The sequence below is a fragment of the Otolemur garnettii genome, unplaced genomic scaffold (genome assembly GCF_000181295.1).
Source record: "Otolemur garnettii isolate 467f Iridium unplaced genomic scaffold, OtoGar3 scaffold00042, whole genome shotgun sequence".
NCBI lineage: Eukaryota > Metazoa > Chordata > Mammalia > Primates > Galagidae > Otolemur > Otolemur garnettii.
This window is the reverse complement of record NW_003852437.1, coordinates 4647465-4662518: the sequence shown is the minus strand read 5'-3', so window position 1 is coordinate 4662518 and position 15054 is coordinate 4647465. Positions and strand designations below refer to the sequence as shown.

At 38.3% G+C, this 15054-nt stretch overlaps 1 protein-coding gene across 1 annotated transcript in view; it reads left to right on the top strand.

Annotated features, from left to right (window-relative positions):
- The window catches only part of UTRN (utrophin), a 513062-nt gene that overhangs the window by 141168 nt on the left and 356840 nt on the right, over positions 1 to 15054 (top strand). The window contains exons 7-13 of the mRNA XM_023513504.1: positions 919 to 1091; positions 3842 to 3957; positions 4634 to 4794; positions 9577 to 9780; positions 11195 to 11376; positions 12070 to 12220; positions 13329 to 13448. Of these exons, the coding sequence (XP_023369272.1) occupies positions 919 to 1091; positions 3842 to 3957; positions 4634 to 4794; positions 9577 to 9780; positions 11195 to 11376; positions 12070 to 12220; positions 13329 to 13448 (1107 nt within the window). The remainder of the gene's footprint in view (positions 1 to 918; positions 1092 to 3841; positions 3958 to 4633; positions 4795 to 9576; positions 9781 to 11194; positions 11377 to 12069; positions 12221 to 13328; positions 13449 to 15054) is intronic.

Below are 15054 nucleotides of genomic sequence, written 5' to 3'. Positions count from 1 at the left end.
GGGTGACTGAGTGAGACTCTGTTTCAAAAAAAAGTATTTTATGGGGATAATTGTTGAGACTACGTAAATATTTAGTTATTGTCAAACCTTTACCCATTAATTTTAGCATCTATTCATTACTCTTATGTGGATCGGTTATTATGGTGATGCTCAACAAATAGTGATTTTCTAATTTTATCATTCCTTTTACATTGATTAATATGCTTTCTACTTGTACTTGTCTCTTGTTTCTCTGTCTGTGTTATCTATCCATTCGTTCATTTACATACCAGTGCAGACTTATGGATTTTTACATGGGTTTATAGTATTTTACTGTTCATACTCAACTTTGATGCTCAAGTTTTCCTAGATTTGGCCAGTGTGAGCTTCTTAAATTGGCTTCTGTGTCCTTTTAGTATAACTACATCAATATTCGAGCACGTTCTTAAAATACTACATGAGAACAAATAGTATAAATATTAATTCTAGAGTATAATTGTTATTGCTATATGGAAAGGTATTTCATTCTTTGATTTTGTAGTCAGTCAAGAGATGTTCCTTTCTTGTTTATTTTAATAGAAAATAAAAATTGAGTTTTCTTCATTTGAATGTTTTTGTAAATGTATAGTATTAAAATAGGACCTGTTTTGAACACTACAGTGAAAGTAGTGTTCATTATAACTGAGCACAGTGCAAGTGCTGGCTAGGGTCTGGAGGGTTCAGTAATATAGGAAAGTGAGGCAAAAATCACCTCTAACTTCTAGCACTCAAAATGGTCACAGTTAAAATTCTATGATTCTGGGGTTTAAAGGAAAATTTGAAATAAAATGAGTGCCAGTTACTTGTGCCATCATGATTAATTAGCACAGTACTCCTTACTCAAGGACTTGTTGGAGTGACTGTGTTGGTTACAGGCAGGCTTGCCTTTCTCGTGAACAGGTGAAGGACGTCATGAAGGACGTCATGTCAGACCTGCAACAGACGAACAGCGAGAAGATTCTGCTGAGCTGGGTGCGCCAGACTACCAGGCCCTACAGCCAAGTCAACGTGCTCAACTTCACCACCAGCTGGACAGACGGACTTGCCTTTAATGCTGTGCTCCACCGACATAAGTGAGACATCTACTTAACTGTGGGCTCTACAAATTTGTCTCCTCTCTGCCCCTCCCCTGCCACTCCCCAAAGCCTCTTCCCCACTATCACTGCTCTCATCTCTGCACTTTCTCTATGAAAATCTTAAGGAAAGAAATATCATGGAAGAACACTACGCGTCAAGTCTTTATTTCCATGGGATTTAAATGCCACAGTGCAATGTCCCTGGTTTGTCCTGTATAATTATAAGCTAACGAATGTGAAATAATTCACATAGTTCAGTCCCCCTCAGTTAGCACTAACTAGTAATGTATACAAAGATTTGTGTAAGCTGCTCTTCTCCTACCAAAAGTCCAACTGCATAAATTCAACGAAAAATAGTCAAATGATTTTTTTGTGAAACTTGTAAACAGATGCTAATTTTATGGAAGACCAAAGGTCCAAGAATAGCTAGCATGCTTCTGAAGAAACACCAGACTGAAATACTTTACAAAAAGAAACCCAAGCTAACTACGAAGTTCTATTAATTAAGACTATGAAGTACTATGATGAATGCCCTAGTATAATAAGCTGAATCATTGAAAATTGCTAATACCTGATTGTTTTTGATGTATGTCAATGGTAGTTTCATATAGTTCAGCCTAACAGAATAAGGCGCTCAGAAATTACATAGGAAACTCTGACATAAAAGGGAGCTAATATTCCAGATTACTAGATGGTATGGGATAATTGGTTATTTGCGTGTAAATAAGTGCATTGGTGCCTCCCCTCATCAAACTCGAAAAATAAATTCTACGTGGATCAAGGATTTAAATGTCAAAGGCATAATTTGTTATGTTTTATTGCTGTTGTAGTAAATGATCAGTTTTCTCAAGTTTTATTTCCAGTATATTCTTTGCTGGTATGTGAAAATACAGATGTGTCTACATTTCATAATTTTGTATCTGGAAACTTACTCAATTCTTACAAATTTAGTAAGTTTATTTCTGTGACTGTGGTTTTTTTTTTTTTTTTGGCCTCCCCCCTTTAAGAATGTCCTTGAATTTTGAGTGTTTTATTTCTTTCCTTCTCTGGTCTTCAATGCAGTGTTGATTTGAATTGGTGATAATGAGCTGAATGTTTTGTTCTTGATAACAAAGGGAGGACTTTACTGTAAGAATGATGTTTGTTGCAGCTTTTTTGATATGCTTTTTATGAAGCTAGAAAATCCTCCCCACCCAACCTTCTCCTCCTCTTCCTTTATCAGTTTAAGGAGGTTGTCTTTTGTTCCTACTTGGTTAAGAGATTTTATCAAGAAATGGTTGGATTTTAGTAAGTACCTTTTTCCATTTATTAATTAATTGATACAACAATATACAGTGTTTTCTTCCTTTTTTAGAGTGTTTTCTATGTACTAGGTACAGGTTATATAGCAGAGAACAAAAGAGGCAAAAATCTTAGTGTTTTGGTGTGTATGTTCCAGTAGAGGGACATTACTGAAAAGAAATAAAAATGTAAGTTATAGGGTATATAAAAATGGTAACATGCTGCAGAAAAGTGTACATCAAGCAAGAAAGGAGGAGGTATCTGGCGTCTGGCACACCAGTGGCTGTCGTGCCCAGAGTGTCGCCCACTCTGGTAATAGATGAAATGTGTTGGGGGAAGGCAGTTGGGGAAAGCAAATCCCAGAAAGTAGATAAGTCTAAGATTCAAGAACAGACAGAGGGCAAAGAAAATGATTAACTTTGGGGAATATAAAAGCAATAATAATGTCCAATTGGAGAGATTAAAAGAAAATTAAGATATAAATGAAATACAGTACCAGACAATGGTAACATGGAGAGGAATGATTGGTTGGAAGCTCTCAGGGCCTTTGGTTACAGATAAGAGCTGCATTTTCTTTTCTTTCTTTTTTTTATTGTTGGAGATTCATTGAGGGCACAAAGAACCATGTTACACTGATTGCATTTGTTAGGTAAAGTTCCTCTTATAACTGTGTCCTGTCCCCAAGAGGTGTGGCACACACTGAGTTTCCCCACCATGTACTAGGACATCAGTTGTCTTCATATCAGAATTGAGTACATAGGATTCTTGCTTCTCCATACTTGTGATGCTTTACTAAGAATAATGTGTTCCCCTTCCATCCAGTTTAATACATAAGATGTAAAGTCTCCATCTTTTTAAATGGCTGAATAGTATTCCATGGTATACATATACCACAACTTGTTAATCCACTAGACTGTTTATCACAGCTCAATTTACAATCATCAAAATGTGGAAACGGCCTAAATGCCCACCAAGCCAGGAATGGATTAGAGCTGCATTTTCTATTCTGCTAACCTTGATTATTTAAATGGAGAATTTAGTCCGTTAACACCGATTGTAATAATTGATATATTTAGATTCATTTTTACCACTTAGTTTGAGCTTCTCGTTTCTCTTGCCTTTTCTATGTCTTCTGTCTTTCTTGTCTTCTTTTGTATTGGTATATTCCTCCCCCTTTGGTTTTTTCTTTTACTCTTAGGGAAATATTATATAGTACTTCTACTCTTAGTGTTTCCCTCAGAATTAACCATTAACCAGGCATATTCAACCAATATAAAATTCTTAGAGTGTGTTACCTTTTATTTTCATATTTATAAATTGCTTTCAAATATTATATATTTGACAAGCTTTGGGGATATGAAAATAAACTTCAAAATATAAAACTGAAGTGTATTTGAGTATAACAATGCCTCCTTTGTTTCCATATATTTCATCTTCATTGCTTTTTGTTTACATGGTGATTTCAGACCTGATCTCTTCAGCTGGGATAAAGTTGTTAAAATGTCCCCCATTGAGAGACTTGAACATGCCTTCAGCAAGGCTCAGACTTACTTGGGAATTGAAAAGCTGTTAGATCCTGAAGGTATTGTCCAATGTTTAATTTCATCTACATTTTGTTTTATAATTTTGAATGCTTGAAAAGCAGTAGTTTTTTTTTTTTTCTTTTAAGAATAAATTATGAGACTTGAGGAACCTTTTTCCTTTTGAAGTTAGGTGCAAGGCATTTTATTGCAGACTATCTATTCGTAATTTATACTTCGCAATTTGTAGGTTCCTTTAAGTAGAAATTTAATTATGACATTGGCTCATAGTTGATCTAAATTAAGATTTACAATTTTAAGAAAATAGAGTTATTAAACAGCTCAATATTTCATTTAGTTGATTGAAATGCATTCTTGTGTGAGCTTCTTGCTTATGATGTAAAGATTTTGCAGGGTTGAAGTCTAGACTTACTTTCATAGTAAGAATAAAGTCTGTGTCTTTATCATAAAGAGCAACATATGATAGCTTATGTTTGAGAATTTTGGGGAGTTTTTACAGAAGATTTTTAAAAAAAGGATCTTGAACAAGAATAAATCTTTGCCTTTGTCTCATGTAGTGTGATGTGAAGTAGCAATTTACTGAGCTATGGTATTATACAGATTACATATTAGGTATTATTTATGGGGGTGCTGAGAGTTATTTTATATCTAATATTGAACAGTTCACCTATTTTCGACATCTAATTTAAGGTAGATCTTATATTCTTCCACTTATAGATGTTGCTGTTCCACTTCCTGACAAGAAATCCATAATTATGTATTTAACGTCTTTGTTTGAGGTGCTACCTCAGCAAGTCACTATAGATGCCATCCGTGAGGTGGAGACACTCCCAAGGAAATATAAGAAAGAATGTGAAGAAGAAGAAATTAACATACAGGTACAGGCGAATTTTTATTAAAATGTTTGACTTGCCATATTTATTTTCTCACAGGTAATAGTTAAAAACATGGTCCAAGGGTTTTTTCCTTGACTGAGGACCTCTTGGTTTCATCTAAGTTCCAATAATCAATTAGCATGTAGTCACATGTGCATAGTAGGAAAGCCTAACTCAACCAACTTCATTATGAAGGAAATATATTATTTCACATGACAAGGCTGGAGTTAGGGTCTAGGGCAGTTGATCACATTGCTTCATGACGTGGTAATAATCGGTGTTTTTCCATCTGCTGGTTGCCATCTTTTATCCCGATTGTCATGTGATAAAGATGGTTTTCCTCATATCAGCCTAGGTTTTTTTCTAAGTACTGATTTTCTTTCTCCTTTGTGGCCATTAAAAAAGGAATTTTTTTCTATTTTAATCTCACAAGGACTATCCAAAGATCTTTCTTTGTTTTCATTGAGGAGGACTAATCCATTTTAAGCTATTTGGCAAGGTTTTCATGAAGGGGATTACAGTGGTTTTATTCACAAATGAGGTTTTATTTTTTAGGAGATATAGATAAAATCATAATTTATTTTCTCCTTAATTGTTTTGAATTGATCCATTTTTTATCTCATCCTATTTTATTCTCATCATCCCTTTGTTTAGAAAATGAGAGCATCCTGAGTTGGGTGAGACCTTAGAAGTCAATTAGTTCAACCTTTTAATGACCAAGCAAGTGAGGGATAGACATGGATTTCAAAATGATAAGAATATGTATTTCAGAGTGGCAGAAAGCTTGGGTTCTGGAGCTAAAATTTCACCCTGTTGCTACTTGTTTTGGATCAATTACATAATAATCTCTCAAATGCAGTTTTATCTGTAAAATGTGCTTAAACCACCCACTTTATAAAGATAATGAATTCAAAATACCTAAAAGAATACTAATAAATACTCAGTAAACACAAGCTATCATTACTATAATTTTTCCTCTCAGTTTGTTTTGACATGCTCATTTAACAAGTTTCTTTTAAAAATATTATTTAATTCCCATACAGTGATAATAGTCATGAGTGGATATAGCTTCTTTTTTTCCTCTGAGATTCAGAGAACTTAGTTATTACTTTACATATTCTTTGGGTAGTGAGTATCAATTCTTTTATTTTTTTTTCCTTTTCAAAACTAGCATAATTTTATACAGAAGGCAAAAAAAAAAAAATAATTATTGAGAAACAGAGGAAGAGAGAGGGGGCCTGACTGTGAATCTAAGGCTCTTCTTGGCAGTTTTAAAAGTCAAGTGGTGCTGAGGAAAAGCCTTAACTTTGTATAATTGACTGAGAAAGTGCCGGGAAGCATTTGCCACTAGCGGTGTAGTTACTATCCTGCATCAACGGGGCACCCTTTTAGATGGCTCAGGTAACCTGGCTTTGACTCTTGCTTGGGTTTATTGGATTGGGATTCTTTTTGTTAGAAAGATAGGGTTTTTTAATTCACAGTGGTAAAGCCATTCTTTCTTCAAAACAAAAGAGACTTCATTTGCCTTTCATAATGCACAGATAAAACTATCACTCCTGGTTAGGGTTCATGGTGGCGTGGTAAGAATTTCAGAAACTATTTGCTGTTTGATCAAGTGCAAGTGTGTTAACATGCACCTCTTCATTGGCATGCTTTCATTTGTGCCTTAGAGGCTGAATTATGTTAATTGAGAAATAAAATGTGATCAAGTTTTAATTATCTATTCTCTAATGTAATTTGCCACCCATTACTCTCCAATGAATGCTAATAACCAGACTTTCTCTCTTGCTTGTTTTTTTATACAAACATATGCTTTCAGTCAGCAAATAGCTCCTGCATTTCTGCTTAAATGTCCGTTGAAGGTCTCCTCATATGTTTTGATTAATACCTTTTGCACATTTGCATTGAGACAGCGCCTTCCATCTCCCACCTCCTGGATGCTGGTGCCCATCTGGGTGACTTTTGGCTGGTTGCTAACTTTTCTAGTTCTTAGAAATCTTCATTGAGGCATAGCAGTTTGGGTACTATGCGATCTCCAGGGTTATTTTAGCTCTACAGTTTTAGGATTTTAGGTCTAAAAGTTAACTTATTTTCTCTCTGTGTTTGTACTGTCTGTCTCTTAGTTACTTAGTGTTTCAGTTCCACATTCATTTTTTAACTTCTGTGTTCAGTTTACTGGATGCATTAGATTCTTCTGCCTAAATATTTTTTTCTGTGTGCTTGTCTTTCCGTCCCAGCCCTCATACTAATTAAAACCCATCTTCTCTTCTAGTTTGCAAGACCCAGTAGTAAAAGTGGACTTTCCTCTTTCTTCCTCAAGATTCTTGTATGCGTGATTTCCCTTCTATGAAGCGTCCCTCCATCCACAGTTGTGTGGCAAGCTGCCCAATTTTCTTCAATTTAAATGGAACCTTTTCCTAGATGTCTTCTCCAATTCACCTGTCAAAATCCAGCACCAGACACATGTACACACACACATACACACACACTCTCTCTCTATCTGATTCTTATAAACTTTGATTTCTTGCAAACTTTGTTAAGAATTTTAAAGTATACTTTGAGATGGGAAAACCACTGAGAAGTTTTAAGTAGGCAAGTCTTAGTTTTGATTACATTTTCAAAAGATCATTCTGGCTGTTGCGTGAGAAATGGATCGTGGAGTTGGGAGTGTGGGGTGACAACCAGGAAGTAGAGGCCCTCCCCCTGCCCCCTGCCACCACCATGCCCACCCCTGTTAATAGGCTGTTGTAGTCCAGAGGAGAGGTGTAGATGGTTGTGAAGATGGGAAGGTCTGGATGGATTTGAGATAAGTTTTGAATTATCCGGCTTCCAAGTTTTTATTTATTTTTATTTTTATTTTTTTGGAGACAGAGTCTCTATGTCATTCTTGGTAGAGTGCTGTGGCATCATAGCTCACAGCAACCTCAAACTCCTGGGCTTAAGCGATTCTCTTGCCTCAGCCTCCCAAGCAGCTGGGACCACAGGTGCCTGGCACAATGCCTGGCTATTTTTTGGTTGTAGTTGCCATTGTTGTTGGGCAGGCCCGGGTTGGATTCGAACCTGCCAGCTCCGGTGTATGTGGCTGGCACCCCAGCTGCTTGACTTCCACGTTTTTAGTTGGAGTAATTAGGTGCAGGGAGGCCCCTCCCTGCTGTGGGGTTTGAGCCTCATTCAAGGGCTCTCTCCTGACGTTTCTTTACTGAATTCTGCTTTCTGTTGAGGTCATGGCTGATTTTAGGACTTGTGATAGGGCTTTGTTATAAAATTGATATGGGCGATTAGCTGCATCCAAATTAGATTTCTGATTTTAATTGTACAGTAACTTGTGTATCTTGTCCCATCTGCTAAGATGAGGAAGCCTGAGGAGGAACAAGTTCTGGAGAACAGTGAAGGTTTAATAAGCCTGTGATAAGCTTGTGAGACATTGAAGTGTGATAAGCCTGTGAGACATTGAAGTGTGATGCCAAGGTAGTGGGATAAAAGACTTGGGACTTCAGACTCCAAGGTGAGATGGTTCTTTAAAGCCAATGGTAGAAGATGAGCGAACTCAGGCCAAATATACAAAGGGAAGAAAAAGAGCTGAGGGCTTAATTTTGAGGAGATTCATTACTAACAGGTCAGCAGCTGCTGTTGAACCCGGTGGGAGACCAGCATGGTGTCATCATAGAAGGGTAAGGAGAACTTTGAGAGGCTGGGGATGGTCAGCCCTGTTGAAGGATGCTACCGAGGGCCAGAGTGAGAAATGTGGGGTGATCAACTCCTGGGTTTTGCATGGAAAGTTCTAGTTTATGTTGGTTGTTCCAGCATGGTTATTTTCAGAAATATTCTCCTATTTTGGATAATTATTTGGTCACCCCCAAAGGTGATGCTGGAAATGTAGATTTGGCGATTGGTGATGTCAGCTGTGGGGCCAATGCAAGCCGGGGTGAAAGGGAATGTTAACAAACTGGCTGTTAAATACAAGAGCGTTTCTTGTATTGTTTTCTGAACATTTCTGAACATTTGAATTAGTCATTTAAAAATTGTGGCTGAGAGATGACAAAAGTAGAGGTGGGATGTGGGCAGGGTTTAAAGAGGTTGGGCTCTCAAAGGGACCAAAAGAACCAGAGAGGTGGTCCATGTGGTCATAAGATCTTAAGGAAATACTCAGTTGCTTAGAAAGAGCTTGAGAGAAATTTATTCCACGAGCTCTTGAGACAAACCAAAAAAGGACAAGTAATTGAGGGAGTAATTGCCTTAAAAAAAAGAAAAAAATCCGTACAAGAGCCTGTGGCTGTCTTTTAGTGTCTAAAATGCAATGCCAACATGCAATTCAATAAAAGCAATTTAACTAGGGGTCAGAGCAGGGTTCTAATCTTTCTCTCTTTTTCCTTAATTTGCATCCATCCTTGAAGGCCCAACGTGTTCCAGCTCCTTTATGAAACTTTCCTATTTTAGCCCTTGGTGAACGCAAATGTCATTCCTTGTTGGGACCGTGGCATTTATCACCGTGCTATTAACCATTTTATTTTTGCTCAGGGGTGATTCATTTGGCTTATTTCTCTCTCTGGAACTATATTAGACTCTCCCACAGAACTCCTAAATGCATGCCACGTTTGGACTCCGCTATTCCAGCACAGTGAATCCGTGCGCTCTGACTAACTCGCAAAGTGTGGCATTGCTCAGCTGACTCCTGGGATTGTGGTTGATGCCTACGATATGGTGGTACCTCCCTTAGGTTCTCCATATCAGGTGTCCTTGTCTTCATGATAATTGTAGTTTTTCTTCTGGGCTTTGTTTTTATAGGGTACAGCTCGAGAGGAGGAACGCAAGAGTCTCGGAGCTGAAACATCCGGTGCTGTCCCCGAGGTCGACATGGATCTGGACAGCTATCAGATAGCACTAGAGGAAGTGCTGACCTGGTTGCTGTCTGCGGAGGACACTTTCCAGGAGCAGGAGGACATTTCTGATGATGTTGAAGAAGTGAAAGACCAGTTTGCAACCCACGAAGTAAATATCTGTAGTTGCTGAACAGGGTGTTTCTGCTGTGGGGTTTGAGCCTCATTCAAGGGCTCTCTCCTGACGTTTCTTTACTGAATTCTGCTTTCTGTTGAGGTCATGGCTGATTTTAGGACTTGTGATAGGGCTTTGTTATAAAATTGATATGGGCGATTAGCTGCATCCAAATTAGATTTCTGATTTTAATTGTACAGTAACTTGGGTATTTTGTAGAGCCGCTCTCTTAAAGCAATGCATAGTAATGCTCATTCCTGAAGCATGTTGTTATAGTGAGACACAAAACGGCAAAGCAGTACGACAATCTTTAAGTTCCGAGTTTTCCCCTGGAAGTGATTGTTTTCAATTGCCTGATTAAGCAAATTCCTACCCAGTGTTCTTACACTTTTGTTTTTTTTTCTTTTTTTGCGACGAGGTCTTGCTTTGTTACCCACGTTGGAGTGCAGTGATGTCATTATGGCTCATAGCAGCCTCAAAGCCTCAAACTCCTGGGCTCAAGTGATTCTCGGGCTTTACTGCCTTAGCCTCCCAACTAGCGGGGATTGTAGGTGTGCGCTACCATCCTGCTAATTTTTATTTGTTTGTAGAGATGGGGTCTTGCTGTGTTGAGAAGGCTCCTGTACAATTTTGTGTAATGAAAGTTTCCTGCTCTTTTGAGGATATACATTGTTGTTGTGAATTTGACTATATGGAGATTTATTTTTGGTTAAGTAGTTGTTTTGTGTAAGTATGTTAATTGACGCTTCTTATTTGCTGTTTTGGATTGAAAATAATAGAAATGGTGATATTCCTGAAGCAGTTCATCTAGGGTGAGCATGGTGTTTTATTTATTATATTTATGTATAATTTCATGCTTTCATGATCTATTAGTAGCACAATCAATAACTGGTATTTATCAGATGTAACATTGTTCTCTTTGAGTTGTTTCTGTTTTTACATATACTAGGTGCGTATTCCTGTTTTCAGAGCTTAAAACATTGGATCAAAGTCTTCCCTCCCTCCTTTCTTCTTTCTTTCTTTTTTTCTGAGAGAGAGGGTCTCACTCTGTCCATCACAGAAGTGTAGTAGCCTAATCATAGCTCACTGCAGCCCGAAACTCCTGGGCTTCAGTGATCCTCTTGCCTCAGCCTCCTGAGTAGCCGGGACTACAGGCGTGCACAACCACACCTAGCTAACTCTTTTACTTCTTTTAGAGACTGGTCTCACTAAGTTCCCCAGGTTGGTCTCAAGCTCCTGGCCTTCCAAAGTGCTGAGATTACAGGCTTGAGCCCCTGCACCCAGAGTTCACTTAATTTGATCTCTACTAGTCTATCTTCTTCTGCAGCATTGCTATGGAGTACAGCCATTAGCAACTTAGTCAGGTTTATTCTGCAGTGAGTGGCTCACAAACGATGATGTACTTTTCCAGGCTTTCATGATGGAGCTCACTGCACACCAGAGCAGCGTGGGCAGTGTCCTGCAGGCGGGCAACCAGCTGATAACACAAGGAACTCTGTCTGATGAAGAGGAGTTTGAAATCCAGGAACAAATGACCTTGCTGAATGCTAGATGGGAAGCACTTAGGGTGGAGAGTATGGACAGACAGTCTCGGTGAGTGGAAAGCCAAGACATGAACCCTTTATTCCATAGGCTACTTGCAGTTTAGTTCAAGTGGAAGTCCGCATGTCTGATCACACAAGATCATTACAGAACTTGCCTCGTAAAACTCAGACCCCTGTTGGTGCTGTTGCTGGAATTTTGCTCCATCTTTGTTTTCTCTTTGATGCATTAACCAAGCCAAAAGATAAAAGTTGGCATATGGAACTGAGCAAAAAAGGAGAAAACATTCAAGAGGGCCAGTTAACTATTTGCAGTAATACAGTCAGCCAGCCGTTGACTGGGTTTGGAGACAGGACTATTGACCTACCACCCCATCCTGTGCCCTCTTTTTAGCTTTCCCATGGCTCACTTTCTTTCAGTATTGTGTATTACAGAGCAAACTGCATTCCCTTGCCATTTCCACCTATTTAATAAGCAGGAATTCCTGACTGAATAAAACAATGATTCTGATATGAATACCGGGTGCTGTCACTTGCATTCTTTAACTTTGTAGTTAGTGGCTCCATCTAGGAAGAAAAAGAGACGTTTTTTCCTCTTGGTTTCTATAGTTGAAGCCTAAATGCTACTCTGAATGTGTGGACAAGGGTGTGTGGCCTTGCCCCGTACCTCTGGTGCCTGGAGTTTGTATTTACCTTTGCAAAGGGCAATAGCTTGTGGGAATAACGCTGTGTTCCCCGCGGACAGGCTGCACGACGTGCTGATGGAACTGCAGAAGCAGCAGCTGCAGCAGCTCTCGGCCTGGTTAACTCTCACCGAGGAGCGCATCCAGAAGCTGGAAGCTCGCCCCCTCGATGGGGATTTAAACGCCCTACAGAAGCTCCTGGAAGAACATAAAGTAAATCCATCTCATATTTTTTTAATACCTTATCAAATATGAAAGAGCAGCACTTAGCCTTCTCAGAGGCTGACGACTTGTATCCTTAGCACGGAGAAAGGACACTTCTTCGCTGCCGTGTTTATTCAGCAGCTCATAGGGTAGGGTTCCCAGGGATGTGACTTTTCGGAGTTAGGAATGAAAGCACAGGTAACATTTTGTATGGGAATAGGTAGTTTTCTTCTGAAGGGACGTCCCTTCTGTAGGATTCGCACGTGGTTAAGAACCTAGTGTACTGCGCCAGTGCGCACAGAGGTGCTGTCCCTAACCCGTTAGGGAAAACGGTTGCTTTTTCTCTGACCCAGGGAAGCATGAAGAAGTTTGGGGGAACCAAACTTTGGTGGACAATTTAATTTGGTCACAAGTCTAGGGGATAACTTTTCATAGTTCTTATAAAAATATCCTCTCTGTAAAAGGTTTAAAGAATTTTATTTATCAGTGAAACCTCTAGATATCTAGTAAAGCTTTAGAGGTACCTTAAACACAACTCTGGGAGCAGGTGTTTGACGACATTATTGATAATGTTGAGATAAATCACTTGTGTACATATGTCCAAGGACCACGCTCTTTCCTTGGAAAAAGTGAGAATGGAAAGTGTCTGAATTGCTTTTTGGGGGAGCTATCAGAGTAACTTCTGGCTAGCAGACAATGTTCTCCTTACCTCTTACTTAATACCGTACTGCACCAGCTAAAATGATCTCTGACTGTATATTTAAGCTCTGGACTTTTGCTTTAACAATTCTATATTTTTGTCTTGCTTTCTAGTATGGACATTCAATCCTTCTGTGGAAAAGTAATTTGTTTTCTTGCCACCACTTGAAATAAAAGTGATCATATTTCCTGTTTTCAATCTGTTATGACATTCTGTTTTCAAACCGCTGTGGTTCATAATGAAATGTGAAGATGTATAATGGGCTTGGTTCATTAGTGGAACACTTAGGGTAATGATTGGAAATTTAAATATGATGCCTCATTGAGTGTCCTTAATTACTATTGACAACTAAGTACATTTTAAATAGGTAAATGTGAAAGAGTAAGAATCATGGTTTATCTTAATGTTTTTCTTTAGAGTTTGCAAAATGATCTTGAGGCTGAACAGGTGAAAGTAAATTCATTAACTCATATGGTGGTAATTGTTGATGAAAACAGTGGGGAGAGTGCCACAGCTGTTCTTGAAGATCAGTTACAGGTAAGGACCCTGTAAAGTGAGATAATCCTGAAGGGCATGGGGTCTGAGACCCAAGCACGGGGTGCCCCATCCTTCACGACCTGTCTTAGTGTTTATCCAGGAGGGTAGAAAAATCCATTTTTGGTTGTACTTCCCAGTTGGGGTTCCTGTGGGTTGTAAGAGTACCCATGTGTGGGTTCCTTTCCGTCAATCCTCGAGGGGAATGGATGGGTCTGGCTGTGCTCCCCAGGTTCCTCCTTCATGATATTAACAAGATTGGGAAGCGCGGGAACTGATCTCAGCTAGTGGCCTACAGACTTCTTGGTTAGAATCACTTGGGGGAGTTTGTTCCTGGGCCCTACGGCAGTGGTTCTCAACCTGTGGGTCATGACCCACAGGAACTGTATTAAAAGGCTGTGGCATTAGGAAGGTTGAGAACCACTGCTCTAGGGAGACCCGAATCCAGGTGGAGGAAAGGATAGTGAATCTGTATTGCAAAGAAAAAAAATTGTATATACATGTTAAAATTTGAGAATTTCAGCTTGTAGGCTTTGGCAGATTACTATGTAAACTTCCACAGTTTCAGAATCCTTAACAAATTGCTTTTTTTTTTTTTGCACAAAGGCACTAGTGTTTCTTTGTAAGTCTTTATAAAGAAATTGGTTGGTATTTCACTTGAACAATACCTAATAAGATGATCTCTAGACTGTAATTTGATGGTATGAAGTCATTTTTCTCTTATAAAGAAATGTCCTGAGACCTCACTGTGGTAGTATTTAGTTATTACAGGAGTCTGAGGGGTAGGTATTTCACGTGTTGACCGTTTAGTTATGAGGAAACAAACCCAGAGAGGATAAATGATGCTGTAGGCAGGGATGTCCAACCTGTGGCCTGTGGGCCATAGGCTGATTTGGTGAGGACTTTATTTTGCTTATCTGTGGTGTTGGATATTACAAAAAGAATGGACAGACCTTTTTTTTTTTTTGGCTAACCAGCTTTTGTTAGTGTTTGTGTATTTAATGTGTGGTCCAAGACAACTATTATTCTTCCAATATTTCACTGAAAGGGAAAGAAAAAGGTGAGATACCCTTCTAGGGACTTAAATAGACAAAGAGGGGACACAATCCGAATGGGACGTTGGCTCTAAGTTCTCTATCCTTTGTACTCTTAAAACTTACTCTAGTGTTAAACATCACAATAGTATAATATGAATTAAATAATTCTTGTTCACATGTGAGTAATATAGAAACAAATATTAGCATTTGTTAGATATTATGATAAAATAATTTTCAGGGAAATGATGAAGAATGATTTTTAAAAATTAGTTAATCAAATTTTATTTATGTATTAAAATGTATAATTTTTAATTATATATAATTTATGCATATCACTATGTATAATCTTTATATATTATTTTATTTGTATATTTTACTTATTTATTTATTTAGAATTTCTGATACTTATAATACTCTGTTGCTAATTTATGGAGAATTTCGGTGGAAATTTTCATGTAACATAAAACAGCAATTAAACATTTTACTGTTTTATAGAAATTCTCTTATTCAAACCATATATATATATTTTTTTTTTGAGACAGAGCCTCAAGCTGTCCCCCTGGGTAAAGTGC